Here is a 12,841-nt window from a genome sequence, read left to right on the forward strand (position 1 = left end):
GTATCTAATCATCTCTACTTCATAGAAAACATATATGTAACAAATACAAAGAATAATTGTTATCAAGTTCACAGTTAACCTTGTTAATACTAAATTGCATCTAAAACGTTGATATTCTGTTCCGCTAGCATTGTTCTTAATCAATGAGGTTGTTCCTACAAATGGTTATTAAAATGCATGATGAAGCGAATATTTTATGTGTTTTATTTTAATAATATAAGTATGAGTAAGACCTTCGCGAGAAGTTATCACGATGTCATTATGTAGGGTCGATTATTTGACGAGACTATGTATTTGTTAAATTGAATTCTCTTTATGTTTTCTAAACATCTCATCAGTCATTTTGTTGATTATATGAAACAAGACGTGTCTATAGTTATATTTAATTATTTATCATTTTATTTTGACCGAAAACAATTAGACGAATGACCGAATATGAACTGTGAGACCTAAGCTTATCATCTGCATTCAAATATCCGTCAATATTTTGACGACTTCATATCGATGTAATAATACTCGTCATGACTATAAAAAATGACTACAACTTTTTTGGAAAGACACATTGTAAACCCAAATGTAGATCCTCCCGCCATCTAGTGCGCTGGAATACCCAATAAAAAACCAGCGGTACCCACCCATCTCTTTGCAGTCCGTTTCGAGGTCGCTTTAAAGAAAACGTAGTAGCTAGGTCGACTTGTCCCTGATCTTCTGTTCTAGATTATATAAAGTTGAAAACTACCTTTTAAATAATTATTGTTATTATGAGAATTTTAGAACGTATTGTATATATGCAACTATCGTTGCTAACAACGTCAATCAAGGCACATTACACTTGTTAAACTTAATAATACAGATGGCAGTAAATTGATCAATTTTATCATCGTCAAATTATCGTTCAATCCTACTAATGATAACACAATTAACAAATTAACTAGATCTATCCACTTTTTCTGACAGTTAATTATTTATACATGGTGTTTTATTCAAAATTACTCCATAATTATTATTTTTTTAAATTTAAAAATAAAAAAGACGTCTAATGACGGCCGCTTTTTCTTTTACGACATTTATTTTAAAAACTGTCTATTGTCCGAAAATTAGGTAGTTTTCAATTAGGTTTACCCACGGATTGATTATGATGAAATGATGTGCTTTCATTATCCAGCGTTAAGAATACTCGAGTACGTTTCCACTGTATTTCCGTTCGCCGGCAGTATATCCGAGAACATAAACATTACTTAAAAGCCGACAACGCACTTGCAAGCCTCCCGGTGTTACAGATGTCCATAGGCGGTGGTAGTCACTTTCCTTCAGGTGAGCCTCCTGCTCGTTTGCCCATACCCTCGTTTGCATCATAACAATTCATAAATATTATGACAGTAAAAACCTCATTATATTGTTCACTTACTGCAAAACTGACATTACTCATATTTAAAAACCTACCACTGGTTCGGAATTACTCTACCGAGAAGAACTGGCTAGATACGCAATACGCAATACTTACCTATCATTATCAATCGTAATAGAATTCTGGAATATTTTATTACCTCCCTATAGAATGAATTCACCTTCATATGCAATGCGATTGCCTTTGAAATTATTATTTAAATTACTTTCAAACCTCTAAATCACTATTTATTCTTGAATTGTATCACATGCCGTTAAAACGTCAAATATAAACATCTATATACTTACATGTAATATAAATCGCTGTAAAAAGTATATTGTTATAAGTTTTACTAAATTAGTTTTCATTATATGTTTAGCAATTGAATTCAAAAACTAATTAATTAATATTTCTATTTATGCATCAGACGAGACAATTGGCACTGGTTTTTATCAGAGAATTAATTTTTATTTTTATAGAATAACTAAATTTGTCTAATTATAAGACATTTTAGCCTAAAATAAGCAGATACTATAAAAAATATTCCTTTTTTTTATTCGTATTGAATATCAAACTAAAAAACTTAAAAAAATTAATAGCCTTCGAATACCAATAAAATATATTTCATTTTACAGCCAAAGCACAGGCCACTGAATAAGGCTAATTATGGCTGAAATAATATTTAAAATAAACGAAGTTGAACATAAAGGTAAGTAAACATGTCAATGTTTTATAAATAACTAGTTCGCTCGCGTTTTAGGGATTGGTTCGTCCGGTATTAGTTATAAAATGTAGCCGTATAAAATAAAATGTATATCCGTCTTTGGGGTTCAATCTAGCTTCGTACCAAAATTTCATCAAATTCAGTTCAAAGTGGTTTGCTCGTGAAAGCGTAACAGACAATATTAATATAATATAAGTAATATTAGTGCAGCCAACCATTTCTATACAAAAAATAAAAAACCGACTTTAAATTTACCTACAACTTTGACTGAAAGTTTTAAAATGTTTCAAATAATCATTGTTTAATACCCGTAACAATGAAATTGACATTGGACCATTTGGAGTTCTTGAACTAAAGCAAAAATAATAATCATCAAAATTGATTCATAAACATAAATGTTATTGCCATATAAATATAGAAGATACATACGAAATAAGCTAAACCATCACGTTACTAATACTTTTTATTCTAAAAGCTGTCACCCCGTCTCATTGCTTATACTGATCGCTGGAAGGCTCAGTTACTTTTCGCCCAGATAGTCGGAATTACGAAATAACGGAGAAATTCAGATAGAATCACTAGCATCATTCCACGTGGTCATGATTTGTTTTATTAATTTTGATAATTGATGATGGTGATAATTTCAAGTTGATGCCAAGTTTGGTCCAGATTACACCTTAAATGAATTTATAAGAAAAATAGCTAATCTACGTGGTACGAAAGCCATGTGCCATGAAGGAGGGTGTGGTGCTTGTGTAGTCAATGTTCGCGCGCCTCTACCGCCGTCCAACGAAGTGAGAACTTTTGCTGTAAATTCTGTAAGTAATTAATCTATTAATATAAATTCTGCACCTCCTTAATCTTCATCATCATCCAAGACTTCGATTCAAAATGTCGTTAGTTTTAGCTCACCAAAACAAATAAATTATTAACATATACGTTTCTAGAAATAGACATAAGCGTCGTGCTATCAATTTTTTATATTTGATTTAAATTTCCGCGGGTGAAACGCGACGGTATTCAGTAAGTCTGGCTCTCGGCTAAGGACGTTGTTATTATCCCCGTTTCAGATAGTCCTCTAATCGTTCCTACCTAACTTTTTTGACAAAATATTTCTTTTGTTTCTGTATTAGTAACCTCATTTTCCTTATAACTGTATTTTATGTCACAAATTTAACATGTTTACATCATCATATATGGATCACTACACAGAACAATTTTATACTTTTGTATGATTAAAAAATATTTGTGTGTTTATAAATAAATATGATAAACATCGTTTCGATTAAGCAGCGACACTTAATTAACTTAAGAAAAAAGATAGATGTTTTGATTTTTCTTATTCCGTTTTTACAAATCTTTAATAATGTAACTTTCAGTGTCTTGTATCAATATTATCATGTCACGGTTGGGAAATTACAACCGTGGAAGGTATCGGTAACAAGCGAATGGGTTATCACGAAATCCAAAAACGTCTAGCCAGCTTTAGCGGTACCCAATGCGGATATTGTTCTCCAGGATTTGTTATGAGCATGTACAGGTACTATTTTTATATACACAAGTAGTTTAATTATTATTAAACAAATAACACATTTTGTTTTTCTGCATAGCCTTTACGAAACCAAAAACCAAAAAATTACAACAGAAGAAGTCGAAAATTCATTTGCAAGCAACATTTGCCGATGCACCGGCTACCGGCCGATTGCTGATGCATTTAAGTCTTTAGCTCAAGATGCTAACAACGATTTACTTAACCAAGTAGTAGATGTAGAAGATTTAAATACCATTAAGTCATGTCCATATTCACAAACAAAATTGCATGAATACAATATCCTTGACAATATGGATGAAAAAACTGATGATTTAAATATTGATATTAATAATTGTAATGATGAATTATCTTGGTGTATACTTGAAAAGACAAATAAAGAAATGTTCACAATTGAATCAGACTCCTTTAAATGGTACAAAGCATATAATTTAGATGATGTCTTTAAAACCATGCAAAATGATGGTGAATATAAACTAATAGCTGGAAACACAGGTCAAGGTATGTAACATAAAATAATTTATTCTACCAAAGAAGAGAAACAATTTGATTTTTTTTGTATGCTTTGTTTTAGGAGTGCTGCCTGATTCTGAGTATCCAATAAATGTAATTGATATTTTCAACGTATCAGAATTAAAAGAACACACATTAGATGTGAATTTAATTATAGGAGCCGGTATGACAATATCAGAGGCGATGAATGTTTTTTTAAAGATGTCAGAAAACGAGGACTTTTTTTATTTAAAAGAATTGTATAATCATTTGGACTTGGTTGCTCATATACCTGTTCGTAATGTAAGATATTTTTCTAAGTGAAGTATATTTTTTAAGCTTTGTTATCACTATTGTTTTTGTAAATTAATTTTATAAATGAATAGAATATATTATGAAAAGTAAATAACAAAAGCGGCTGAAAGAGAAAAAAATTGATAAAATGTAATATATACAAATAATGGTAAATATAAACTTAGACCCCTTTATATATATATATATATTTTTCTAGATTGGAACTATTGGTGGTAACCTAATGTTAAAACATACGGACAATAAATTTCAATCAGATTTATTTTTGATCATTGAAACTGTTGGGGGCATGGTCACAATTGGTAAAAGATACTTCTTATATATCTTTATTTTAATAGCACATTAAGCATTATATCAACTAAATGCTTAATTCATATCTATAATTATTCTCGTGCTCGGCGGTAAAGAAACTCATCTTAAAAAAAGCATAAGCACTCGGATGAGTTTCTGCCATATATTTATCCACCAAACCGATTTGAAGAAGTATAACAGAATAATCTTCAAACCTTATTCCAAGGTTTTCTACGCCCAGCTGTGGGTAATTTACAGGATGGTAAAATTGTTGCACTGAATCAGGATGACATTCATCAATTAAACTTACACTGAGCATGTCTTATTATGTACAGGTGAAGGTGTCGCCAAAAGTAATATAATTTCTCTTCCCGATTTTTTACGAACCGACATGAAAAGAAAAATTATGTTGAACATTATGCTACCGCCATTTTCACAAAGTTGTTCACTTAAAACTTTTAAGGTAAGCAATTAAACTTGTTAATCAAAAATGCTTTATATATTTTATAAATAATAACATTTCCTTTCAGATAATGCCCCGAGCGCAAAATGCTCATGCAATTATTAATGCTGGTTTTCTTCTTAAATTCCATCACAATTCAAATCTTATCGAAAAAGCAACAATTGTATATGGAGGTATATCACAAAGTTTTATACACGCAGTAAAATCTGAAGCAATTTTAGTTGGCAGAGATCCATACACAAACGAGACATTACAGTTGGTATTAAAGAATTTAGAAGAAGAACTGCAACCAGAAGAAAATTATCCAGAACCTAGCGCTGCTTTTAGAAAAATGCTTGCTTTAGCCTTATTTTATAAGGTACTGGTACATCCACTGTAATTTTCTTTATACCTTTAATAGCAAATTGTTTAAAGATATAATAATTACAGGCAATATTAAGTTTTTGTCCAAATGAAAAAGTAAATCCAATATACAAATCAGGCGGTCAAGTTATAAAGAGAGAGGTATCAAAAGGCAGTCAAAGTTTTGAAACAGACGAAAGTATTTGGCCTCTAACTCAACCTATGCCGAAAATGGAAGCAGTATTACAATGTGCCGGTGAAGCCATATTTTCAAATGATGTTCCGTCTATAGTTGATGAAGTTTTTGCAGCGTTTGTAACAGCAGATGTTAGCGCTGGAAGTATTATAAGTGGTTTTGATACATCTGAAGCATTTGTAAGTTATATTTTGGGTAAAAGTAACCATGATAACATATACATATATTTTCAAACGACTTAAGAGCATAATTTACTCTGCCTGTTTTTTAAATGTATATATTTTAAACAAAAAACATATACCTATGTTTACATGAATGTAAATTAGATCAAAAAATAATATTAATCTTTTATCATCTTAGAAAATTCCAGGAGTAAGTGCATTTTACACTGCAAAGGATATACCTGGAAATAACACTTTTACTCCAAAAAATATCGCTCTTATGACTGCCGATGAGGAAATATTATGTTCCGAAAAAGTTATGTTCTATGGACAACCAGTTGGAATTATTGTAGCTGATCGGGAAAAAACAGCTCAAAAAGCTGCTCACGTCGTTAAAATTATATATTCTCTTGTTAATACGAAAAAGCCGTTGCTGACAATGGATGATGTACTTATATCAAGTGAAATAAATGAAAGATTGATGAAAAATGAAACCATAGAACCGACTGATATAGGGAACGATGTTAAACAAGTATTGAGCGGAGAGTTCAAATTGAGAGGTCAATACCACTTTTATATGGAACCGCAAACATGCGTAACTATACCAGTTGAAGATGGGTTGGATATTTATTCATCAGCACAATGGCTAGATTTGACAAATATTGCAGTTACGCAGTGTCTTAAAATTCCTGTTAATAGGTAAAGTAAAACATTTTAATCAAAAATTAAATCATAATTAGTTTGTAGTGCCTCGTTAAGAAAGTTCCTTATTTCAATTTAATTTAACTTCATAGTCGTCCATTTAAGTATTTTAGGAGACATGATTATTATATTGTTTCGGACTTACAGTTAGTACGTTGGTAATTGCCTCGTAAACCTAGTGACTAGCATATAAGACCGCTGATACTCACAACATGGATTCAAAAATTTTGTCGGGGCAATATAAGCTAACTTGATTTTTCAATCGGGAAATTTAGGAAAGATTATACTGAGCTAATTGTCTGAACTCTTCGATCCGGAACAAAGAATAATATATTCATAGCTAAAGTAGAATATATTTGAAAATAATTATTTTCAGAGTTAACGTAATAGTCCTAAGATTAGGGGGAGGATATGGCGGTAAAATATCAAGATCCACTCAAATTGCTTGTGCTGCAGCCTTGGTAACACACTTACAAGGGAAACCATGCAGGTTCATATTGCCTTTGACAACGAGCATGAAATCTATTGGAAAAAGGTTGCCAACAAATAGTAAGTTCGAGGTAAGTAAAATTAGTCGAAAACAAATTTATGGCGAAACATATCGTTATTTCGAGAAAAGTATTCATGCAATTCATGCAAATTGGAATCGAACATGAAATATTTGAACTAACGATGGAGTTACAGCCTTTTTTATTATAGACACATGGTACTAAATATATGACGGCACACTAAATTAAAAGAAACATAAATTAAAGATCGGATGCACCAAAGAAACGGATAATATGTCCGTATGCTATAAAAATATCAATAAAAATAAAAAGTATTAAATGATTATAAAAAATTAACAACGTTACTTATAATCAAAATATAAAATTAATTGAATTTACTAACAAGATTTTATTTCAATCGCCTAAAACTCAGGTCGGTGTTAACGAAGATGGCCTAATTCAGTACCTTAAGAACACATTTTATCAAGATTGTGGATATTCATTCAATGAAATTATTTCTGAGACAACAATTAAGCATTTTTACAGCTGCTACGAATCGAAAAGGTGGCAAATCGAAGCCAACAGTATTATAACCGACACTGCATCTAATACTTACTGCAGATCACCATGTTCGTAAACAAAATATCTATTAAAATTCACTTATAATTGCATATTTTAATAATGAATATTTTAATATATATATTGTAACTTTTTTTAAATAAAATTTTACTATTCACAGCATCAGCAGAGGGAATTGCAATGATAGAAAATATAATGGAATATATTGCCTATGGCCTGGGAAAGGACCCCATAGAAGTCCGTCTATTAAACATGGTTTCAGAAGATAATCCATTACCAGAAATGATAAATCAATTGAAAATAGACTCAGAATATGAATCACGCACAAAAGACGTAATACAATACAATGAACAAAACAGATGGAGAAAAAGAGCATTAAAAATAATGCCAATTACATTTGGTGTCTACTATTTTGGCAATTATAATTCCATTATATCCATATACCATGGTGATGCTACTCTCACCATCCATCACGGGGGTGCCGCAATGGGCCAAGGCTTAAACACAAAGATAGCTCAAGTGTGTGCCTATAAACTAGGGATACCTTTGAAAAAAATTATCGTCAGACCTAGTACTAGTTATTTCTCACCGAATGCAATGGTAACTGGTGCTAGTATTGGTAGTGAATGTATTGCATTTGCAACAATAAAAGCATGTGAAATACTTTTAGAAAGATTAACTCCAATAAAAGAAAAAGGAACGTTTTCTTGGGAAGAACTTATTTCTAAAGCGTATGAAGAAGGTGTTGACTTACAAGCGTCCTATATGTATTCACAGAAAGATAATTTAAAACCGTATAATGTGTATGCAGTTTGTGCAGTAGAAATTGAACTCGACATGTTAACAGGTAAACATGATATAAGAAGAGTTGATATACTTGAAGATACAGGGAGAAGTATAAGTCCTACATTAGACGTTGGTCAGGTAAATTACTTTTGGAATACTACTTTTAGGAAAACTTTTACAAATTTAAAATATTTACTTTAAGTAAGTAAAGTATTATGATTAATCCTCTTCGGTTGTCTGGCTTGTCAGAATTTGATAAAAGTCTATTAAATTGAAATTAAGATGATGATTAAGATTGATTTAACCTATTTAAAGATCGAAGGCGCCTTTGTTATGGGTATAGGCTACTGGACTTCAGAAAATCTTGTCTACGATCAGACAACTGGAGAACTCCTGACAAACCGCACCTGGAATTATAAGCCGCCAGGGATTAAAGATATTCCTGCTGACATGAGGATTTACTTTCGCAGAAATGCTGGAAATGAATATGGCGTACTTCAATCCAAAGGTGTATACTGTATAACCTACATTAATTACATCTTCATTATCTTAGTGGACAAGTTAATAGATTCAGTAAAGAAGCTCAAAATTTTGATTCTTAGAAATGATTGGAGATTCAAATCGAATTAGTGTTCTATGTTTTGGTACTTTATATTAAAAATGTATACTAAAATAATTCTATAAATATTCTAAATCTTTTTGCTGACTTCAATCGAGCACATCGAAAACAAGTACATAATTAAATTCAACGTCAAGTCCTTAGTAGAATCTTTAAAAACAAAAAACGGGAGATTCCACCTGTCAATTCAAAGGTCATGTTTTATGCTTTAAATAGATTATAAAAACAGATGTACCACACACACAATGTACTAAATAGTTTTGTAATGTAATTAGCACTAATGATCAGCTTTTGGCCAAAATTCGACTGTTATTTATCAAATCTCAAGAAGTGTCTAAAACGCGTTATTGATTTATTAATTTGACATAACGTACGTTATCATTGGTACGTAGATATTTTCACGTATTTTAAATACTTTTAGCTTTCTGCATTTTATTTCTATAAAAACTTTAACTATATCAAACCTCCTTCGTATGCGCATTATAACCGTCAATAGCGCAATGGTTGACGGGCCGCCTCGCGATGTAAAAAGTCGCAGGATCGATTCTGATCCCTTCGGCTATTGTCGTTTCTACCCTTAACACAAATTGGTAATTCCTTTAACTCATTTGGGGTATCGCTACAACTCTTTTAAGACAAAAAAAAAACATTACATTCGTATTTCGGATTTTACAGCGACTGGCGAACCAGCATTTTGTCTGGCCACGATTCTGCTGCACGCATTCCGCGAAGCTATTCGTTACGGGCGACTGGATGCAGGATATCCAGACCAATGGGTGGAAATTGGTACGAATATCCAATTATTTCGCTTTGTCATTTAGTTATTATGCCCAAATTGAACCTTGCTTTTGTTAATAACGTGTATTTGGATTTTTTGTGAAGCAGATCATGACATCATTATCCATCGCTATTAATATTGCTAGAAATATATATTTTTTTTTATATTTCTGTTATGTTTTTCCTGTTCAGTAATAGATATACATTAATCGGTTTTGAATTAATAATTTTAGTACATGTATTATAATTAAATTCCTAAAAAGATTTTATTTCAAAGATTTTTTTTTAATCTGCTCATTAAAAATTTCATTTTTCAGATGCTCCGTGTACAGTGGAAAACATCTTTATGGCATGCGATCACAAAATAGAACACTTTTTACTTAACTAAATTATAATATAAATCACACCTTTGTGAAAATAAAAATAAATTAATCATTCTTACAATATAGTAATTTAAAATAAATGTTTATATTATCAGAAATAGTTAATCAATAAACTTCTAGATATACTTCTATAGAGAAATGTATTTTATTTAATATTTATTAATTTTATAGTAAAAAAAAATGCTTTTTTAATTTAATTTTGTGCATGTATGTTCCTTGATATATTTGCCGGTTTTTTATGAATAGTAGGTACTATTCATAATTAATATTGTTTTAGTTGTTAAAATAATATTTCAAATTAAAACAAAACGACATTTAAGATATGGATCTCCAAAAATTACTGAATAAGTATTGCTCTTAGATAATATAATTTTCAAACTTAATCCTAATGATTAATCTCATTATTAATATAATATAAATGACGTCGGTTTGTTATTCAATCAGACGAGAACAATAAAAAAAAACTAAACGCAAAGATCGTACGGCTCCTTTGCGTGCGTGTTCGACTTGTATCTAATCGTTTTCTTATGATCTCGTCTCAGCAAAAAGTAACCTGTGTTGTTTTATTCTCTAGCTTACATAATCATTACATCTCTTTCTTTTATATAAAATATGTATTTATTCATATGTACTATCATTTATAGTAAATATCTATCTTAATAATTGTAAAATTGGCAGACAGAAAACAACTGAACAAACGCTCTTTTTCTTCAATTTAATGTACCTACACTTTACCTATTTCACTCGAAAATAATCGTAAAGCTATTGATGCTTTCGCTGCAACCGCTCTGTTATCGTCATATTGCCGTCCAATAGCAACCACGAGAGTGTGGGAATACAAAATGCATCTGCGTTTTCGTACACACTTCTCCCCTGAGCGTGAGGCTGCCGGAATCGTTCAGGGAAACATAATTATAAACACCATCAGTCTTAAAATATACGAAAAGTAATTAAATAAACAATAATATTATATTAAGAGAATACCTAATACTCTTCGATTACATATAAGAATATTATGTAAGATTTAACAACTCACTGCACAACACGATCGTTTAATATTAGAAAGTAATTTATGACATTCACGACCGAATACTAAAACGTCACTTAAATATTTAAATTAAACTCAACTATTTGAGACGCCGTTAATTTATAATTACGCAAAATCAAATGTAAATTTTACGTTTCACTTGAGGGATGAATGTGACAATGGTAGTAGTGACCAGTGTTTACGCAGCCAACGTACGATAAAGGAGGTAGTCCAATATGAACACTTCTAATGCCGTCAACACCTACCCGTAAACTTCAGTTTCGTGAACAAGACATTCGTAGACACCAAATAATGTTGAAATATCGAGCTCCACCAAATAAAAATAAAAAACATGGTAAATATCCCGTTTTAAATACTTATAGTAATAACAACACAGACCGACTACCATACATGCATCAAAAAGCATAATACCGTGCAGGCTCGTTTAAGCCCAGGGCGCAGAGGGTGTAAAAGATCCGGGTGTCGTGTTTTAGGGGTAATTTCTTCGATAACGGTCAAAGCTATATATATATATATATCTTTTTTTTACGCAGTGAATACCTTTTGTGAAACGTTGTGAGGCATTCCTACCCACTAGAACCACTGCGATGGTCGTCCTCGGCACGGATTGGAGAGGCTGCTGGATCATTCCGATACCATATGCGTCCCAGACGGTAACTGATATATCTTTTTTTGGGAGGACAAATTGCTTGAACCCGAGCGCTTGTTGGGCTTAACACGAGGCATTACTGCTGATGTTGAAAATTTAACATGACTATCATAAAATAGTGCATTACGATTTAATGCATTGTTTTATGGTAGATTATAACCGATTGAAGTGAATTTCAATTAAATCAATAAAACTATAATCTATCTAACCGATAGATTACTATCGAAATTGTAAATGTTTTATTGTAAGTTGAATAAACATTCACAATCTTTCAACAGATTACAGTCTCATGACATAGTGACGTCACACTTACTTGCACTTTTATAGAGATAACTTCGAACATTGGAAACGTACATATCAGCCAATACGCTGCTTTTTAAGCCAAAGCATTCGGAAATAACAAGAAAAGTAACTTCATATTCCAATCATCGGGAGCAAACTGCCAGATAAGATGTACGTGCAATTTTTTCTGTGAACCATGAAGGTGTAATTATTTACCTATCAGACCAACAGACCGTAAAATAACTCAATCAAGTTAAACATGCGTTATTAAACTTAGCATCACATAATGAACGTAAAAATTGAGTAAATAAATTCCATTTATACTTTAATACATAATTGAAGGACACATAATTAAGTTTTTTTATACTTGTGAAATAGGAGTAAATTCTGTATAATATTAACAACCCGTAAACGTCCCACCGGCTAAGGCCTCTTCTCTCTTTGTGGACAAGGGTTGGAGCTAATTCCACCACATTCCAATGCGATTCAGTGGTTACACATGGAACAATTTAATTAAAATTAGACTAATGCAAGTATATTTACGATGTTTTCCTTCACCAGCGAGCACGAGATGAATTATACACCAGAAATAAGCAAGGGGAAATTCAGTG

The 12,841-nt window shown here is 31.5% G+C and overlaps 1 protein-coding gene across 1 annotated transcript; it reads left to right on the forward strand.

The window, feature by feature from the left end:
• The first annotated feature begins 2,053 nt into the window (after positions 1-2,053).
• On the forward strand, positions 2,054-10,306 carry LOC125068762 (xanthine dehydrogenase-like). Its single transcript, XM_047678064.1, has 16 exons — positions 2,054-2,096; positions 2,760-2,905; positions 3,491-3,651; positions 3,722-4,161; positions 4,235-4,455; positions 4,664-4,766; positions 5,091-5,218; positions 5,286-5,576; positions 5,648-5,935; positions 6,117-6,616; positions 6,996-7,179; positions 7,541-7,736; positions 7,847-8,610; positions 8,788-8,980; positions 9,767-9,877; positions 10,186-10,306. Exons 1-16 carry the CDS (start codon positions 2,054-2,056, stop codon positions 10,254-10,256), a joined length of 3,840 nt encoding a protein of 1,279 aa, XP_047534020.1. The 3' UTR covers positions 10,257-10,306.
• The last annotated feature ends 2,535 nt before the right edge of the window (positions 10,307-12,841 follow it).

The sequence above is a fragment of the Vanessa atalanta genome, chromosome 14, assembly GCF_905147765.1.
Source record: "Vanessa atalanta chromosome 14, ilVanAtal1.2, whole genome shotgun sequence".
Classification (NCBI taxonomy): Eukaryota; Metazoa; Arthropoda; class Insecta; order Lepidoptera; family Nymphalidae; genus Vanessa; species Vanessa atalanta.